This window comes from Leucopleurus acutus (assembly GCF_964270905.1).
Source record: "Leucopleurus acutus genome assembly, chromosome: 7".
NCBI lineage: Eukaryota > Metazoa > Chordata > Mammalia > Artiodactyla > Delphinidae > Leucopleurus > Leucopleurus acutus.
Window position 1 is genome coordinate 64040158 of NC_139150.1, and position 21265 is coordinate 64061422.

Below are 21265 nucleotides of genomic sequence, written 5' to 3' on the forward strand. Positions count from 1 at the left end.
AGAAAAAAGAAAGATCTCAAACTAACTTTATGTCTCAAGGATCTAGAAAAGGAGGAACAAAATAAGCCAAAAGTAGAAAGAAGGAAAAAACAAAGATTAGAGTACAAGTAAGTGAAATAGAGACTAAAAAGACAATAGAAAAGATCAAGGAAACTAAAACCTGGTTTTTTGAAATGATAAACGAAATACACTAGACTCACTAAAAAAAAAGAGAGAACTCAAATAAATAAAATCAGAAATGAAAGAGGAGACATTGCAACTGATACTGCACAAATACAAAGGATCATAAGAGACTACTATGAAAAATTATATACCAAGAAATTGGACAACCTAGAAGAAATTGATAAATTCCTAGAAACAAACAACCTACCAACAATGAATCATGAAGAAACAGAAACTCTGAACAGACCAATTACTAGTAAGAAGATTGAATCAGTAATCAAAACCCCCAAAAGTGAAAAGTCCAGGACCAAATGGCTTCATGGATGAATTCAACCAAACATTTAAAGAATTAACACTAATCCTTCTCAAACTTTTCAAAAAAAATTGAAGAGGAAGGAACACTTCCAAAATTTTGTACAAGGCCAGCATTAACCTGATACAAAAGCCAGACAACAACACTAAAAGAAAAGAAAACCATATCTCTGATGAAAAAAGATGTGAAAATCCTCAACAAAATATTAGCAAACCAAATTCAACAATACATTAAAAGGATCATACATCATGATCAAGTGGGATTTAATTCCAGAGATGCAAAGATACTTCAAAATCTGCAAATCAATCAGTGTGATATACCACATTAACAAACTGAATGATAAATATCATATGATCATCTCAAAAGACATAGAAAAGCCCTTGACAAAATTCAACATCCATTCATGATAAAAACTCTCAACAAACTGGGTGTAGGAGGAAACATACTTCAACATAATAAAGGCCATATATGACAAACCCACAGAAACATCAGACTCAGTGAAAAGCTGACAGCTTTTCCTCTAAGATGAGGAATGAGACAAAGATGCCTACTCTTATCACCAATATTCAACACTGGATATCAGAACAATTAGGCAAGCAAAAGAAACAAAAGACATCCATTTAGAAAGGAAGAAGTAAAACTGACATTATTTACAGATAACATGGTATTACATATAGAAAACCTAAAGACTCGACCAAAAAACTGTTAGAACTAATAAACAAATTCATAAAGTTGCAGGATACAAAATTAATATACAAATATCAGTTGCATTTCCATATACTATCAGGAAGTTATTAAGAAAACAATCCCATTTACAATTGTATCAAAAAGAATAAAATACCTAGGAATAAATTTAACCAACAAGGTGAAAGATCTGTACAGTGAAGACACTGATGAAAGAAACTGAAGACAACACCAATAAATGGAAAGCTCTTCCACGCTCATAGATTGGAAAAATTAAATATTCTTAAAATGGACATACTACTCAAGCAATCTACAGATTCAATGCAACCCCTATCACAATTTGACTGCATTTTTTTCACAAAAATAGAACAATCCTAAAATTTGTAATGGACCCACAGAAGATCTCAAATAAACAAAGCAATCTTAAGAAAGAAGAACCAAGCTGGAGGCATCTCATGTCTTGATTTCAAAATATACTGCCTAGCTATAGTAATCAAAATAGTATGATACTGACATAAAAGGCACTTATATCAATGGAACAGAATAGACAGCCCAGAAAAAAACCCACTCTTATATGGTCAATTAGTTTACGACAAAGGAGCCAAGAAGAGTCAATGGGGAAAAGACAGTCCCTTCAGTAAATGGTCCTGGGAAAACTGGACAGTCGCAAGCAGAAGAATGAAACTGGACCCCTATCTTACATCATACACAAAAACCACTCAAAATGAATCAAAGGTTTGAACATAAAACCTAAACCCATAAAAATGGTGGAAGAAAGCATATTGGGTAAGCTCCTTGACGCTGGTCTTGGCAATGTTTTTTTGGATTTGACACCAAAAGCAAAGTGACCAAAGCAAAAGAAACTAGTGGGACTAAATCAAACTAAAAACCTTCGCGAAGCATAGGAAACCACCAACAAAATGAAAAGGCAACCTATGTAATGCGAAAAAATATTTGCAAATCATATCTCTGATACAGGGTTAATATCCAAAATATATAAAGAAACCATACAACCCAACAGCAAAAAATAATAATAATAATTGATTAAAAAATGGGCAGAGGACCTGAACAGACATTTTTCCAAAGAAGATATATTGATGGCCAATGGGTATGTGAAAAGGTACTCAACATCACTAATCATCAGGGAACTGCAAATCAAGACCACAATGGGATATCACCTCACACCTGTTAGATTAGAATGGCTATCACCAGAAAGATAAAAGGTAAGTGTTGGCAAGGATGTGGAGAAAAAGAAATCCTTTTGCACTGTTGGTGGGAATAGAAATTGGTGTAGCCACTATGGAAAGCAGTAATGGAGACCCCTCAAAAAATTAAAAATAGAACTACCATATGATCCAGCAATTTTACCTCTAGGTATATATCCAAAGGAAATGAAAACAGGATATCAAAGAGATATCAGCACTCCCATGTTCACTGCAGCATTATTCACAATAGCCAAGATATGGAAGCAACTTAAGTGTCCATCAATAGATGAATGGATAAAAAAGATGTATATATACACAGTGGAATATTATTCAGCCATGAGAAAGGAGGAAATCCTGCTATCTGTGATAACATGGATGAACCTTGATGCCCTTATACTACGTGAAATAAGCCAAACGGTATCACATATCTGTGGAATTAAGAAAAAAAAAGTTCAACTCATAGAAACTGAGAGTAGACAAGTAGTTGCCAGGGGCTGGGGTTGTGGGAAATAGGGAGAGGTTGGTAAAAAGGTGCAAATTTTAGCTGTAAGATGAACAAGGTAAAGATCTAATGTAGAACATGATGACCACTGTTTTATCACCATACTGTACAACTGAAATTCGCTAAGAGAGAAGAACTTAAATGTTCTCATAAAAAGAAAGATTAATATGTGAAGTGTTGGATGTGTTAATTAACTAGATGGGGAAATCCTTTCAAAGTTATACATATATCAAATTATCATAATACACAATTTAAGTATCTTATAAATTTATATGTTAATTATATAATTATGCCTCAGCAAAGCTGAAATAATATAAATAACTAAATCATAAAAGCAGTCAGAGAAAAGATACATTACTTCAGTGGAGGAACAATAAAACTAACAACTGACTTTACAACAGAAATGATGGAAACCAGAAGACAAGGAAATAACATCTTTTAAAACCTGAAAATAACTCCAAACGTATGATTCTATGCCAAGCAAATAAATCCTTCAAAAATGAAAGAGAAATAAAGACATTTTCAGGTGAACCAAAACTGGGAGAATCTGTTCCAGTACACTTCCACCAAGAGGCAGAAAAAAAATACTCCCAGAAAGAAACTCAGAAACTTACGAAGACATGAAGGACTAGAAAAAGCATCAATATGTGGGTAACTCTAAACAAATAGTGACTTCATATAACATATGTATTATAACACATAATATATAAACGACAATAATTACTTCTTGTTGTCATGAGTTTTAGTTCAACATCTACTTTATGCGCCCAGAATACCAAAAATGATGATAGGAGGGGTTCTAAGGCCACTACATTTACTATCACAGCAATGTTTAAAGTACCAACTTATATTAAACTTCAGAAAACCAAGGAAGAATGTTTTGATCTCTGGGAAAACCACTTTAAAAAGAGTAAAAGGAGAAACACCATCAGAAGGGATAAATTGGAAATCTTTTTAAGTTGAAAATTTCCAAGCAGGTAAGAAAAGGAGAAAAATGGAAACAAAGAACAGATGGGTCAAGTAGAAAATACATAGTAAGCTGATAGGATTAATATCAGTCACAGTAAATAAAAATGGACTATTCCAATTAGAAGACAAAGATTATCAAACTAAACTTAAAAAAAAAGAAATATTTGGTATCTACAAGGCACACTGACAAGACATAACTGATAAAGGTTGAAAGTAAAAAGATAGAAAAAGACATACCATGAAAATACTAACCAAAACAAAGCTGATATAGCTAAATTAATAACAAAGAAAAACACTGTAAGGCAAGAATAATTACTACAGATTAAAAGGTATAATACAAGGATTAATCTGGACTTCCCTGGTGGCACAGTGGTTAAGAATCCAACTGCCAATGCAGGGGACACGGGTTTGAGCCCCAATCCAGGAAGAACCCATATGCCACAGAGCAAATGAGCCTGTGTGCCACAACTACTGAACCTGCGCTCTAGAGCCCGCGAGCCACAACTACTGAGCCCTCTTGCCACAACTACTGAAGCCTGCGTGCCTGGAACAATGAGAGAAGCCACCGCAATGAGAAGCCCGCGCACCATAACAAAGAGTAGCCCCTGCTCGCTGCAACTAGAGAAAGCCCACGCACAGCAACAAAGACCCAATGCAGCCAAAAATAAATTAATTAAAAAAATAAAGGAGCCAGATACTTAATATTTTAGGCTTTTAGGCCATATGCCTCTCTCACAACTATTCAACTCTGCTGTTGTAGCACAAAAGCAATCATAAACATATGTAAATAGATGAGAGCAGCTGTGTTTCAAGTAAAACTTTATTAACAAAAACAGGCAGAGGAAAAAGAAGACAAAAAAAAAAAAAAACAGGCAGAGGTTCAAACTTATCCCAACGCCCATCGTTTGCCAATCCCTTCACTATTCTACAATGCATTCCCTCCTAGAGAAGCTCGAGTAGCTTTTCATTAATACCACTAAATTTTACCTCTCTCTCAGTTTTTAAAACATTCTGACCTTAATCTTACTGGTAAATTTTTATTTTAATGCTTTTCTTATTAGGCTCAATCTACTTGAAACAGGTTACTCTTGGGAGAATATGTATAATCTTTTACATATTTTAACTACAATACCAATTATATCAGAAATTAACCTATAATTGAGATTCAAACCCAAGGAGTTTGGCTTTAAAGTCACACTCATGGCTAGGTCACCTCACACAGTTGTTGTGGGAATTAAAAGAAATAACATGTGCAGAAAAAGTACCTTACCGACCCTAAACGACTCCCTAAGTATTAGCTGCTATTGCATTAGAGCTTTTGATCTGGATGTTTTGGGTGACCATTCTTTTGTACCTGGTCTTATTAGAAAGTAAAATTAAAATATGAGAAAGCATTAAAAAAGAAATTCATCTATAAATAAAATGTTTCTAAAACCACAGTACTAGCATGCACTAAAGTCTCAGTGTGATGATGTCAAACACCTATATTTACAGTTCTCCCTTTTGAACTTTTTTCAGTTATTAGTTTTTAATTGCTCACTCTGTATTTAATAAGGAGAATTACCACAAGGCCCCACTAATATATGCAACTAAGCAACAACAGTAAATATCTTCTTTTAAACAAAATGACCATGTGTATAAAAAAGATCTAAATACGCAGAACTTAAAAACCTTCTCTCAATTGCTCTCTTATTACAAAATTTAATTGTATGTACCACCACCGAACTTGTTATTTTTAATAAAAAAAGATTTAAACGGTATAAAATGATATAAATAGGAAAGAAAACACCCTTCTCCATCAGGGAATCTATTCCTTCTTCCCTCTCTCTTCCCTACCGGTTTCTCACACGCACCCTTGCTCATACTCTGTCTGTCTCTCCCACACACAAAACACACACACACACACACACACACACACACACACAGAGGGCATTTTAAAAACACAATCTAAGTCCAAATGACACATAGGATCAGGCTCAAATACCAGTTCTACACACAAAGCACACAAGATATGATTCAGAAAACACAAAATCAGGTTCAAATCCCAGCTCTACAACTAAAACCAGTTTAATCACTTCCCTAGCTTTGCATCTTCAGTAACTATTTATTCAACCTCTATTAGTCTGTTTCCATCTATAAAATGGGGGAAAATCATACCCACCTCATGTGGCTGTAGTGAGCATTAACGTGAGAATTAAAATCACACGCCCATAGCATAGTGTTGATATACAGTCAAGCCTTAACACTCCTAGGTGATGCTATTACCACCACCACCACTAACACCACCATTCTGGGCAAATCTTGTTAACATCTATTGTAGTTCCTCTACAAAATGGAAAAAGCAATGCCTCAAACGGTGTATGTAATAACTTTTTAGGGCATCCTGCAAATTCGTCTTGTCCTTTCTCTCAAGAACTTAATGTTCCTTTGAGAACCTTTAAGAATTAAACAAGTCTATTTTTATTCCTGAGAAGAAACAAGAAGCTAACATTTTCACTTTGTTTTTCATTACTGTAGATATTTTTAAACCAATATATTATTAAGAGATCTAATATGTCACTTTTTAAAGAACTCAACACTAATAAATAATCATAAATAGATGTGGTTAAAAGGCAATATCAGAACAGGGTCCACTTTCTCAATTCCAACATATTTTAAAATGCACCAATTTGAGGGTTTATGTTTGTTGTTTTGTTTTCAGTTTTCTGCACTTAAAAGCACCACATGTTAATAACTGTATAATATAGTTGCTCTAACATTAGTTGATATAAACATTTCTTACCAAGTTATGCTTTTTTAGTGGAAGAAAGTAATAATAGTGGCAGAAAGAAAACATCAGTGCGTAGCAAGTAAGAAGTTCAGTGTAGAAACACAACTGCAGAAAAAGCCAGTGATTATCTTCACCAACACAATTGTTAATCCTGAAGAAAAAAAGGAAAAAGAAAAATTATTTCAAACTTTAATGTTAATTTTAGGACGATAAAACTAAGACGCAAACACACACAAACTTCACATAAAGCACAAACTTCATATGTGCTTTACTTCACAGAGATAAGCTAAAGTCACTCAAACCTAAAAGCAAAGAGTACATAAGATATGACACAAATATGCCACTTCACATTTGTAAAGCACATTCTACTTTTTAAAGAAGTCCTGTATATGATTCCCCTTCAACTCAACAACAACCCAGTGAGGCAGGGAAGAACAGATGGCAGCCTCCTTGCTTCACTGATACAAAAAAGGAACAAAGGAGTTAGGACAATTGCCAGAGGATGTACAGTTAGGAGAGACAGTGGTCAAGAGAACAAGAACCCTCTTCTGTATACTGCTCTTCCACCGCAGCATTCTAGCTGTGCAGACCAATTTGAATGATGTGAAGTAAAATAACTTAAACCTGCCACTCTGAGATACTGCTAAGCATTCACAATTTTTCTTACTTTTAAAATCTAACCTTGGTTCCTGAAAATAAACACATATCCAAAAGTATTTATAAATTCTTAGAGCTACATTTCCACCAAAACAACAGTGAACCACAACTAGGAAAAAGGATTAATGTCATAATCCCAAAATATTCAAGATTAATGCAAGCTGACCATTTTATTGTTCCCAGGTTATTTACTGTACCTAAATTTTCAAAATATTTTACAATTCCAGCAGAAAACCCTAGTTCAAAACTACAAATTACCTTTCACAAATGTTTTCATTTCAATATAGCATTACACTGCCACTGTTTGAAAAAATAAATAAATAGGGTCAAATTCCTAACTTAAATTGTTGTTTTAAATGTGTGCTAACTGTTTTTTAAAATCAGATATATAACTGAACCGAAAACCTGGAAGAGGCATTTCTTAGACTAAAGAGTGCATGCTTTGTAAACAAGAAAACTTCCTGTGTCTTGTTATCTGCAGGCAGGGCTACCAGAGGAGGGTGCTTCTGTATGCACTCAAAAATACTCTTCAATAGCTGTTGCTTGAAAGAGGACTTATACTTGCCCCATTCCTTTCTGTCCCCCCAAAATTTGAGAAATAACTGCTATGATCATGGCGTTCTTCTTAAGCGCAGAACTTTAAGAAACACTAAGATAATCTACATGTAAGAGTTCTTTTGATAGCAAGTTCCTTGGAAGGAGTGATTAGAGCCAAAAATAGAGTAAACCTTGAGGTCATCAGAGAACTGACCTCCAAATCCAAAGCTGTTAAGCAGCTAAGATAATGCAGTTTCTGAAAAAAATCAAAAATTCTCCTTGCTTCTAGTTATACTGTACATTTCCCTCACTCTCTGAATATCTCAGCACTGCTCTATTAGGGAATTCAATCACATAAATCCCTAAATCTACGCAGGCCCCCTGGTCTACTCTCCCTTCCTATGCTCCAGCTCTTTGTACTTTCACTCTTCTTCCCACCAGGGTTCTGAGAAGGTGACTAAAACTATGGAAGCGCAAGGCCTAGGAACAGAGAGCTCACCCCAATCTTAGAATTTTGGTTAAACAGCACTTTATTTTGTCACCAAGTCAATCTTTATTCCTTGAAAATAAATCAATAAATAAAATCACTCATCTATATAGTACCAAAACAGTTCCTAGCTGATTATTTTTTAAGCTTAAGCTATTGCATTCACTTAAAAGGAGGTATCAATATCCAACCAACTATCCTGAACATTTATTATACTCTTAATCAGAAATAGTACTCTAAAAAGTGTATAAAATTGAGTTTTTAAGTGTGATTATCCCTTACCTGAATACATGTTTTATATAGCTTTAAAAAATCTACTACTATTGCAACTGTAAACAGAACACTGAGGTTTGTAAAATCACTTGAGAATTGATCTGTTTAAAGTCAAGGCACATTTTTTCAACACCAACTGTATGTTATATACTAAACTATCCTGTTGATGGAATTTTCAACTTTTTTACATAGTAACAAATTGCTTTTACTTTTTCTTAATCTCAGGAAATTACCTTGTATTTAAACAATCAGTTTATAGTGAAAACCAAATTCTTACTAAAAGCTTGCTAATAATAACCTGTGTTATCAAAAACAAGGGAAACTCTAAATTGATTAGCATTACTAGGCAAAGCTAAACTCTACCCTGAGTCAAACTTAGATAAATGCAATTATAAATTTAAGAAGATTATTATGTAGCTAACTTTGCATATATGCATGTATGTGTGTACAAACATAAATATATATGTATATAGATATATTTATAAAGTGCTACACCATACCAGTTTAAATATTTATACAGAGATCCCATGCTAGGAAAGCAGAATTAAATACAATATCTTTTTCACAGATTTTTGTGACAGCTTTGAAATGAGATACAATGAAGAACTCTCACAGCATTTGTTTTCAAAAATTCTATTTCTCAACTGAACATTTTCTTTAAATATTACAAGAGAGCCCCCTATTGACCAAAAATGTTGGCAGTTCAGCAGAATCAGCTAACTACCACTTTTTACACATCCAGCCAGCATGTAATGTTAATACCTATTACCAATTCATAGCACTGAAAAAGGCTGAAAGTGGGTGAAATGAGGTATAAGGGTATCTGAAATGTGTTACTCTTTAATTAAACAAACTGGAAGGGAAATACAAACAATGAGATGTATACGGTTTATTACAGTTAGAAACAATAACAGCTACTATATTTATATTTAAGTATTTTCTATGTCAGATACTACACTGAATGCTTTACATACATTGCCTCATTTAATAAAACCACCTTAGTTCTTTTGTATATTTGGGTGCATGTTAATTCTTAGTTTTCTGCTCAAATATCTCCTTGTGAGAAAATATAGGATCTCTGGAAAAAATGACTTTGGGAGTTGACAGAACCATATGATCAAATAAAGGGATCTTCATTAAAAAGGTTTTCTTAAACTGTGTAACTCTAATATAACCTTTGTTTAAATCTGCTAAGTACTAAGATTTATTTTTTACTACCTTTTTTTCCAAAAAGTGAATTACTCATTTCTTACCATGGACAGTGATGATCCATTCTCCTAACACAGTGGCCGCAGCGGCTGCAGTGATGGGAACGCTTTGGTCTCATCAAATTACACTTGTTACACAATTCCCAGAACTCCCTTTCTAGAGGAGGAAATTAAAATCCATTTAATAAAGGCACATGAATAATGTTGAAATTTAGCAACAAGTGTTTAGAAGAGTTTATAGGAATTCTTCGATATATATGTCTAAGTGTCCAGTGAAAATGTCTGCCAAAAATGTTGCTGCTCTATTCTATGCATGTTTTATTTTGTACGTTTCTAATTTTAAACACTATAAAAATAAGACACTATTAATAGTTAAACTAAGAGATAGAAAACAACATATTTGAGTTTAAGCATATTGCTGTAAGTAAAATTTAATGACAAAACCCCGAAGTACAACCAAATTATTACATTAAAACAGAATTATATTTAAACAAATTAATTTCTAGAAATTTATTATCTAAAGGCTCTAAAGAAGAAATAATGCTGAGTATTGGTTTCATAGATTAATAAGTCAAAATCAATCGTTACGATATTGTAAGAAAAACAGAGATGGCATCCTTCCAAACTCCCCACACGAAACCAGTTTTTAAAATATTAATGGACTCATTTGGGAATGTTTATGAGAGAGGGTTGGAAAAAGATTTCAGATGGGTTTAAGAGGTACTAGAATAGTTTCAGAGGTGAAGAAGATTACAAGAAGATTACTATTTAATGGAAATAAAGGAGTCCTTTACAAAATTCTATCCTACCACCAAATAGCAGTTTCCTCTAGTCTGTTGTGAAAGAGCACACAATTAAGCTTTGTGCTTAAAAACATGAAGTTTACAGGAATAAAGGGAAAAGTCATTTGTTTTCATTAAGAACTGCTCTAATTAGATCCATAAAAACTCTATGGGACAGTCATCTACCAAGATAAGACAATTGTTATATAGAACATATCATTTTAATATTTCTTGAAATGGAATTTTACTTTTATAAAAATTTTTAAACTTTATATCACTTATGGAAAACTATATCCTAACCTCACTAAAAGTATGGGCATAGTAAAATTAACCTAACTCCAATACTCAGAGTGAGTATTAGTATATGCAAAATGTGACCCAGCACACAGTAGGTAGTAACTAAATCCCTGCTAAAGCATGAAAAGTTTAAAAATTTTTTTAATGAAAGATTCTAAATATAAGTAATAGAATTGTGGGTAGTTTTCAATTTTCTAAAAAGATACCCTATTTTAATTCCATTATTTCTAGTTTAATGGCCAGAAGTAAAATCAAGATACTGGAATTTTATAGTAAAGTGTTGGAAAAACATTCTGCTACCAATGTCTCTGAAGAAATCAATAAAGTATGAATAAAAGCTATATCAAATCAACTGTTCATTCCAATAATATGAAAGTTGAGAAATTATCTTTTACATTTAAAATATTTCACTTTAAAATAAAATTGTCTTCCGTTTCTTACTTACAATTCTTATTTTAATGAAAACATATTACATGAGAGAGCAACAATATTAAAGCTTAATTTAGGTACAATTGAACTATGATAATTTAACTGTTAGTGAAACAGAAATATTTCATTCGTAGCATAATACAAGGTCACAAGCATGTCACTTTTTTTTTTCCCCTAGATGTTAGTGGATGTTAGATGTTCCCAAATATCCCAATGTTAAAACTTTGAATTCACATACTACAAGGAATATGGTCAGGAAGGAGACTCTCTTTGATGAGCCAATTTTCATTAAAAGACAACATGAAAACTTTATGTTCTTAAACCAGCCCCTTAAAAAATAAATATGGGGTATTCGCTATTGGCAATTTCAGCACATAATACTGCAAAGAATAAATTATTTATTTCATACTTAAAATGTTGTATCCTCAGGAAAGAGCGTTTGGCTAGAGTCAGAGAAAGACTGTAATTCATTCTGTAGTGTAGACTATGGTTGGCAAACTACAGTCCACAGGGAAATCCAGGCCACCACCTGTTTTTGTGTGACCCATGAGGTAAGAATGTTTTTTACAAATTTAAATGATTGAAAATTATAATGATCATAACAATAATAATTTGTGGCATATAAAAATCTTGGAATTTAAATTTCAATGTCTATAAATAAAGTTTTATTTGAACACAGCTATCTATGCCCGTTCATTTACATATTTCTATGGCTGCTTTTGGGTTACAATGACAGAGCTGAGGACTTGTGACAGAGACCATATGGTCCATAAAGCTAAAAATATTTGTTATCTGGCCCTTAACAGTACAGAAGAATGTGCTGACCTATGGTCTGGTACATAAATTTGTTCAAAGAAAGGGTTTGAGCCATTTAAGACTCAATTTAAGATGTAAGAATCTAAAATGAAAAATACAAATGAAAATGCACATTTTCACACACAAGTACACACACACATTTATGTTTTTAGAAAAGAAAAAAAATCACTATTTTTAAAATCCAGAAATTAAAGTATCATCTATGTTTTTGCTTTGCAGAGCAAGAAAAAAAGCCATCCATCTTAACCTACCACCCTATGTATCTATAAACCATTTCTTAGTCTTCTCCCTTTTTTCTTCAGGGTTTATTCATGTCCAAATAGGATCTTGGTGACTGATACATTCTGGTGTCTGATGGTCACCTACAAGACTTTTGTACTACCCATCTAACAAAATAAAAGCCTATGGGAGACAGAATCCAACTCCTAATTTATGGTAGCTATAGAAGATAAAAAATTAACAGATACATTTTTTAAAGGAAAGAAAAATCAAAACATAAAACAAATAAAAGAAAAAAGGCAAACTCTATAAATGATAGATGCTCTTTAATGTAAGGTAAACAGCATCTCATTGTTTAACAGGGAACCTTATTAATGCTGTAAATGCATGAATGACTATAAAGCAAGATTTGGTTTGGTTTATCCCTCAAAAAGGAAGGAATCACCTTCTATTTGAGTCTTTTAAAAGACTCACATATTAGGGGGCCTTTTCTCAATTACTATATCTCAAATCACAAAGTAATGTTTTGGGGAGAAAAATATAACTTGAAACTACAAAAATCAATACAAGGGTTGGGTTTTAACAGAGGTTTTCTGACAGAATCGGTTGCCAGTGTAGCTCTGTAACAATACCAAGAGACTTTCGAAACATTAAAATGTGATAAATGAATGCATGTTTTTTTGGTTGGGCAAATGGGAACTCTTCACTGAAGAAAAACAGGCCAAATGTCAATGAGACCAGATATAATGCAGCTATCCAAATAGTTGGCAAGATGCCATGGTGTCCTCCATCACTGGAGTCTATAAGCTAAAGGTAACACAGCAGTTTCAGGTGGATTCAATCTGACCCACAGGTATAATCCGTTCGGTATTTATTTTAAAACAATGCTTTAAAAATTTTGAATTAGTTGCCAGTATTTTTAAAAATCATGAAATGTCTCATAAAAATTGAGATTCCATATTTTCTCTTCAAAAATTGCAGTATCTAATAATACCAGGCCTGTATGACTATTTCACTGTAGCTGAATAGTGCCACTCCCTTTAGATAAGATATGAGATTTTCAACGTAAAATAGTTCCTCCCTGGCCCCTTTCACTGATTTGCAGTATCTGACAGATGTAGGCATTTGAATGTTTGACCACAGCAAACTAAAGATTTCATCAGAAATGAGTCCTGAGTTAGGAAAAGCCTGCTTCTTTGATTTTCTGATAACATTGGGTTTTAGAGTTGAAGTAGAAGATACATGTATCAGGGCTTCCCTGGTGGCGCAGTGGTTGAGAGTCCGCCTGCCGATGCAGGGGACACGGGTTTGTGCCCCGGTCTGGGAAGATCCCACATGCCGCGGAGTGGCTAGGCCCGTGAGCCATGGCTGCTGAGCCTGCGTGTCTGGAGCCTGTGCTCCGCAACAGGAGAGGCCACAACAGTGAGAGGCCAGCATACCGCAAAAAAAAAAAAAAAAAGAAAATACATGTATCAATATCTTAGAGAGCCTTTGGTTTAGGCTAGTAGAGAAGAGGGATTCTATACAAATTACAGAGTGCCATCCTCCCTGACCAAACACAGGTACACGCACGCGCACACACACAATAACCGCTAAATGACAGTGATACTGCTTCTATAAATTAATAAAAACTAAATATTCAAGATAATTTTCAGAAACTTCTACATAAACATCAGTGTCATATCATTCCCACTTAATCGTTAAACTTGCAACACCAAGTAAGCCCCAAATGAGGGATCTCAAAAAACAATCAGAAACTCAAGGGAGGCTATATAAGTGACTTGCCAGTTTATCTAAGTTTAGAAAGAATTAGTACATTGGTTCCCAAACTTTGTGACACACTAGAATCACCTTGGATCTTTCAAAAATACGGATACCTGGCTCTCACCCCCAGATATTCTGATTTAATTAATATGGGATGTGATCTGGACATTGAGATTTTTTAAAGCTCCCCACGTGGTTCTAATGTACAGCAAGTTCAGAAACTACTATAAAAATTTTTCTGGTTCTATAATGTATAACAAAGACATATAAATTTCTTTCTAGAAGAAAGTACAGAGTTCTCAAAGCTTACATAGCAAATGATGGAAAAGTGAAACTTGGGAAAGAGGGTAAAGGAGGTTTACTATATCTGGCAGGTAATAAAACAAGCAATACATTTGTAATTTCTTTGTGTTGCCTGAATGGTTACTATGCAATAAAGTGACCAAAAATTACCTTCATTGACACTAGAATAAAAGGCTTTCAAAATTTTCACTGAATTTTTCGAACTTGAAGAAATACAGGCAATAGTATTATAATACTACAAATATTTAAGCAATATTATATCAATAATATCATGAGGTAAGTGGCACCATCAAAAAATTCCTTTACTAAATAAAAATATAATTTCTCAGTAATTATATAGCATTCAACAAATATTTACCTAGCAACTATTACTAAGTGACAGAGACTATTTAGGCATTAAGGATACAGTACTGAACAAATGAAGAAAACAAAACAAAGAATCTACACCCTCACAGAGGTTACACAGATCTAGAGTGGGAGGAGGGAGAGACAAATAAATAAACAAGTAAACTGAAAAGGAGAGCCAGAGAGTGGGGGATATGAGGAGTCAGCTGAGATGTGTGGTTTTAAATTGAGAAGTCTGGAAAGGAAACAACTGAGGAAAGACTTGAAAGCGGCGTTACATGACATATATAATTAATATACTAAAGGCAGTCAAATACATTAATAAAGATGATAATTCTGGCATTGTAAAACTGATAAATCTGAAAGGTACCATACCTCCATGTGGGATCTTTGGGTTCTCAGGGAGTCTTCCTGGATCAGTTATTGAGGCCCTCACTAAGGCAACCAGACAAAATATGGCAATGCCATAGAATACTTGGAAATAAACAAACAAATAAGGAAATAAATAAAATTCGTATTTACCCTTCAAAACATTTTTCAACAAGCATATCTAAAGGATAAATGTATATTTTAATTAATACCATCAGGATAAATAATTTTCAAAAATAAGATGGAAAGATGATTAATTCATTCCATTCATCAAAAAATACTGCCAAGAGGATTATCTAAAATGTAGTAATTTTAAATAGTTATTTTGTATAATAATAACTGATAAACTTGTTATAAACCAGATTCTTTATTAACAGAAATTCCCTACTAATATTGGTATAAATGAATCCCTTTTAATTATTACATGTACTATATTTGACAGAATCAAAGCAGCATTTTTAAACCTATTCTACAATTAAACTTTTTCATTAACTCTAAGTGGCTAGCTTCAAAATTACATTGGGTTAGTGATGTTCAATTGCCCTTTTCAATAGATCTTAAGATAGTTAATTTGAAAATAAAGAATCTAGAAATTTTTGTGTTTTAAAATGAATAACTGGAAAAAATAACAGTAAAGGAAAATATATTCATTCATCATAATTCTACCTTTTAGATGAAAAAGAAATAGGCATTTTGTTGGGGGGATAAAGGCACTGCACCTGTAATAGGAAACTTAGTTCAAGTGCTAACTCCAGGACTGACTGCATGGTATTGGTCAGTTTTATCATTTGTAAAACAGATTATACTTCCCACAGCTCTTATGAGATCAAAATGACATAATGTACATGAAAATGATAAATGCCATGTACATGTAAATCATATCACTTCAATCTTATTCTTTTAATCATAAGCAAACCATCACCATTAAACTATAGGAGAAAATAATTACCCAGAAGTTCAAAGTATTATCATAATCAAAATCATAATCAATAACTTTGATATCATGAAACTTTTTCTCAATAATGTGTATCATAATCATTCTTAAAACTCCTTCCACATTTGCAATAAGTATATAACAGAAACATTAAAAATACACACAGACCTACACAAAGAGCACTATTGTGCCAGTCTTTTATTAAACAATATGGTCTTTATATATTTTGTAGAGTTAGGTACGAAGATATCACATTTATCTAACCCTGCAAAATATATAAAGGCCATTCTTTTTAAAAATGTCCATAATTTAGTAAATAACTTCATATTAATAGCACTGAATAATATTAAAAGGAAGGTTATTATAGTGGTATTTTACTCCAAAAACATTCACAATGAGAAAAAGCTTTAATTATCCAAAGAAATAAATAAAGATCTAGAAACTTACTTATTATTAATATGCCTGGAATATGTCCTTCTTCATAGTGAGGAAAGAGGACAATTTTGGGAATTAAAACAAAGTTGTATAACCAGACAAAGACAATCAAACCCATGCAGCACCAACCATGTGGGTCAGCAACAAAGTGAATCCGGAGACCCATTTTGCAGTCCTATGACTGCCTGCCAACCCACAGGAAAGATCAACCTAAGGAAAGGGAAAAAGAAAAATTTACTTATATAGGAAAAATTATTTGAATAAAACAAAACTACCTTTTTGGCAACTATAAAATGACACTTAAATTTTCTTTCTATGTATATTTTTGACAAAATAGAACACTTTGGAAAACAAAGGGAAGTTTCAGCCTATTAAAATTTCACCATAAGCTTCAAATAATTTAATTTCAATTTTCATATGAATTGCAATCATAGAGTATAAACTGGCATTACCTTCTGAAGTTAAACACAAGTCTGCCCTTAACTCAGCAATTCCATGTGTAAATTCAAGAGAAATGAGTGCACATATTCACCAAAAGATATGATTAAAACTACAAAAAGGTTTTGTACATAAGACTAACTGATAGTAATACAAGTCAAAAGAGTGCTCATCTTGTGGTGGGAGGGGTGTTTATTAATTGGGAAGGGAAATGGGGGAAACTCTGAGGAGCTAGAGATGTTCTAGATGTTGACCTGTTGCCTTACAGATATCTACATATGTAAAAACTCACTGAGCTACATACACTTAAGATTTGTTCAATTTAATTTAATTTTAAACCACAACAAAATGCCTAAAAATCATTTTGAAAAATTATAATAAAAAGTGAGAAGTAATTACAAATTGCCAAAAATACTTAAATTCATGGAATGAAGCCCAACTAATATTACTATCAATTCGAGAAGACTCCTGCTTAAATGGGGCTTTTTTCAGTTCAGTGTTAACAAAATGCTAATAGGCCTCACAATGAGAGGCTTAAAGATACTCCTACATATGGTATTTAAAAAGTGACCTAGGACTTCCCTGGTGGCGCAGTGGTTGAGAGTCCGCCTGCCGATGCAGGGGACACGGGTTCGTGCCCCGGTCCGGGAGGATCCCGCATGCCGTGGAGCGGCTGGGCCCGTGAGCCATGGCCGCTGAGCCTGCGCGTCCGGAGCCTGTGCTCCACAATGGGAGAGGCCACAACAGTGAGAGGCCCGCATACCGCAAAAAAAAAAAAAAGTGACCTAAAATATATCCTTACTTTAGTAGCTATAATTTATAAACCTTAAATAATAAATTACTATATGAGGTCTAGGGGGCAACTTTTTTACCTAAAATACAATGGAATAATACAATAATACACTAGGACAATGTTTCTCAAACCTATAAGCAAACTGGAATCAGTTGAGGAGCTTTTTAAAAGTACTTATTCCCAGGCCTCATTCCAGATGTACTGAATCATAATTCTTTACAGAGTAATGCTCAAAAACCTATAAAATGTTCTAAAATGCTCCCCAGGTGTCTCGATACAGCTGACGGGTATCCAGGAACCACGGATCCAGGAACTTCACTAAGACTTCAATGTACAGCAATGAGCTGAACTCAGTTCAACAAATATTCATTGAGCCTCCACTATATACTAGTCACTTGCTAGACACTGTAGATACAATGATGAATAAGACATGGTCTTTGCTTAAAGGAACCAACAGTCTAATTGGGAAAAGAGCCATAAAATGGGTTTAATATAATACATTCCAGGGATGTGGACAAGATCTTACTATAGGCACAGAAAGATGGGGACTGATTAAATCAGGGCAAGACCCCCCTGCTGGGGAGTGAACTGAGTTCAATCTTAAAAGAGTAAAAGTTATCCAAGCAAAGAAAAGTGACAACAATACTGCAAACAGAAGGAAGAACAGGAGGTAGACAAGAGTAAAAATTGTAGGAGGTATTACAAACTGCCATGATAAATCACAAACCTTTCAGGGGAGAGCAAGTGGTAAGAAATAAAGGGCTATATCATGATGGATATAAAGATGCCATTCTTAGGCGCTGGAAAGCTACTAAAGCAGGCGGGTAACATAATGAGGTTTATGTTTTAAATAAAGGATTAAAGCTCTGGTGTGGAGGATGAAATTAAAGACAAAGATCATTTAGGCTACGAGAAGGCAAAAGCCAAAATTAGTTTTGGAGAGATCAACTGAAGAACAGAATCAAACCAGTAAGCTTCTGGAGGATGACGCCCAGATTTCCAGCTTCTATCCCAGACTACTTCATTCTAAGGATAATTTATCATCAGTTGAAGAGCCTCAGGGTACTACCCTTTAGAGGCCTTGCCAATGTTCTTTAAAGTTACAAAGCTACCAGAACAAAGAAAAAAAGATTAAGGGTTAATTTTAAAAGAATGCCCCTATCCTGTTATCCCTAGAACCTGGAAACACTGGGACAGCAGAAAAAAAGACAAGAACTCAAACTCACCACCCAACTCTTTAAATCAGATATGGTCTCAGTTAGCACTTATGTATGAATTTTAAAATAGGAATAATGCCTAGGCCTTTAAAAAAGTAAAAGTTGAACTTCATTACCTTTTAATTTAAAAATTAAAAGACCTATCAGTATCGTTAAAGTGAGGAAAGTCACAGAGGATTTAATTTTCTAGGGATGATTATTTTAAAAGCTAAATGAACTCAAATACAAATGACAAGCTATCAACATACCTAAAAAGAGAAACATTAAAAAGAATGTTTATTTTTATAGCCTTGCCAACCATCAAGTGCTAAAAGAATGACAGAAGGCTCTGTCTCTCAACATGTTCAATATCATTAACTTCATGTACTTTCTTTCTTTTAATGTTTCAGTTCCATTCACGACTAAAAAAACAGACAATGAATTCTAGTAACTATACAGAACGGAGTAATTTCGTTACTTATTTCTAAATGTATTAGTATTAGAAACAGAAAAGCATACAAGCCAGCAAAACAAGTAGCAAAATTATCAAACACTCATTTGTTTTTTTAAACTCTATTTTTATTCTCCTCTACCAGAGAATAACAAATTTTTCTTATCACTGCAAGAAGAGTTCCTCACAACAGAAACTATAAATGAAAAGTATAGTTAAAAATGTGTCTGTTTTTCCTGGATATAAACATACACAGACAACAAGCTCTAAAAGAACAAGCATCTCCAAGGAAAAGTGCGCTAAGGAGAGAAAAATAAAACAATGAACAAATAAGATGTAGAATACTTTTTTAAATACCTGAGTAGTGAAAATTAATCCACATAATTAGTGCCACATAATCCTTACAACTAGATTGTAGAAAAGAAAACAGTAGCCTTCCAAGAGCTCCAAATCAGATTACAACCAGAAACGTGTAACTGGTAAAGTTGCAGGATCACTCCACTCAGTTATTATCTACCAAGGCGTGGCTCACGGCTGAACAGAAACTACTACACATCCTGAGCAACAACCAAACGGAACACAATGCTGCTACTCAGTCTTAAGGGTGGCATCTGTAAATACTTTCATCAGCTAGAGAATCCAACATATTAATCTGTATATTAAATGGTGAGCTCATAACTCTTTGATGTAACTAGTGGACACACTGGTATTTCAACATTTTTGAAGATTGATATCTGGTAACTATACTTGAGTGCTCTCACTTCATTAATGATGTAAATTACTACAGCACGACTTTTTTTTTAAAGAAATTATAACTCAACTCTAATAAACTAGACTAGTAAATATTCACAATGTTCAAACTACTCTGGTAGGAAACCACCTTTCCCTTTTTTGCCCTTTCAGGCAACAAAATTTCACCACATATTTTCCTCAGGAAGAATACTGAAGTCACTATGAAAAGAAAGTGACAGAAAACTATTACATGACAGAAAACTGTAACACCAGAATGCAGATTTTAAAAAGTGAGCCAAAATAATTTACAAGAAATGGAGCCAAATGAATATCTCTAAACTTGCAGTTTTATATGACTCGCCACCTCAGCCAGTGGTCTTATTACTGTTCCATGAATATGAAAAATATATTCCCTCTCTCATTCCTTCTGTCCAAAATGTCTCTACCATTTTGTCTACTCTATTTAAATTCAACTCACACTTCAAGGTCAATTTGAATCTCACTCGCCATATGAAATTTTTCCTGGCACCTTAGTTCACAGTGATTTCTCCTTCTCTTCAAATTTCCAAATAAAAAGCAAAACTAGTAGAAGAATATAGCAAGTGGTTTTATAATCTTAGAATGAGGAAGATCTTCAACAAGACCCATAAGCCACCTTTGACCACATAAAGATTAAAATTTCTGAAGTTCAAAACACACCAGAAACAAAATTAAAAGACAAAGCATCCCTGGAAAAAAATAATATACCATATGACTAGTAAGAGTCATACAAAGTAAATACACAGAGAGGCAATTCACAAAAGAAAAAAAAAATCCAGTGGTTAATCATTACTGATTAGGAAAATGTGAAATCACTAGGTATATTATTTACCCTTCGTACTGACAAAATTCTAGAAAGACAGGTGACACCCAATGTTGAAAGGGCACAGAGAAAAGGACAATCTCATCCATTGCTGATACGCATGTAAACTGACTGGGGAGAGGGGGAAGGAAGTATACTGATGTCTGCAATTTACTTTCAAATGGATCCCCTCAAAAAATGGACTGATGTGTGGACAGAGAGATGGATGAGTATGTGATGTAGTTCAGTAAAATATTAGTTGTAGAATCTAGGTGATGGGTATTCAGATGTACGTTGGATAACATGTTTCTTTTTTTGTTAGAAAAAAAATATGTATAAGTAATTTCTGTATGG

General features: G+C 33.7%; 1 protein-coding gene across 1 annotated transcript in view; it reads right to left on the reverse strand.

The window, feature by feature from the left end:
* Nucleotides 1–16626, reverse strand: part of ZDHHC21 (zDHHC palmitoyltransferase 21) — a gene marked incomplete at its 5' end in the record, with an annotated part of 57280 nt that extends 40654 nt beyond the window's left edge. Inside the window, 4 exons of the mRNA XM_082843134.1 lie at nt 6618–6756; nt 9813–9924; nt 15098–15196; nt 16473–16626. Of these exons, the coding sequence (XP_082699260.1) occupies nt 6618–6756; nt 9813–9924; nt 15098–15196; nt 16473–16626 (504 nt within the window). The remainder of the gene's footprint in view (nt 1–6617; nt 6757–9812; nt 9925–15097; nt 15197–16472) is intronic.
* Nucleotides 16627–21265: the final 4639 nt, after the last annotated feature.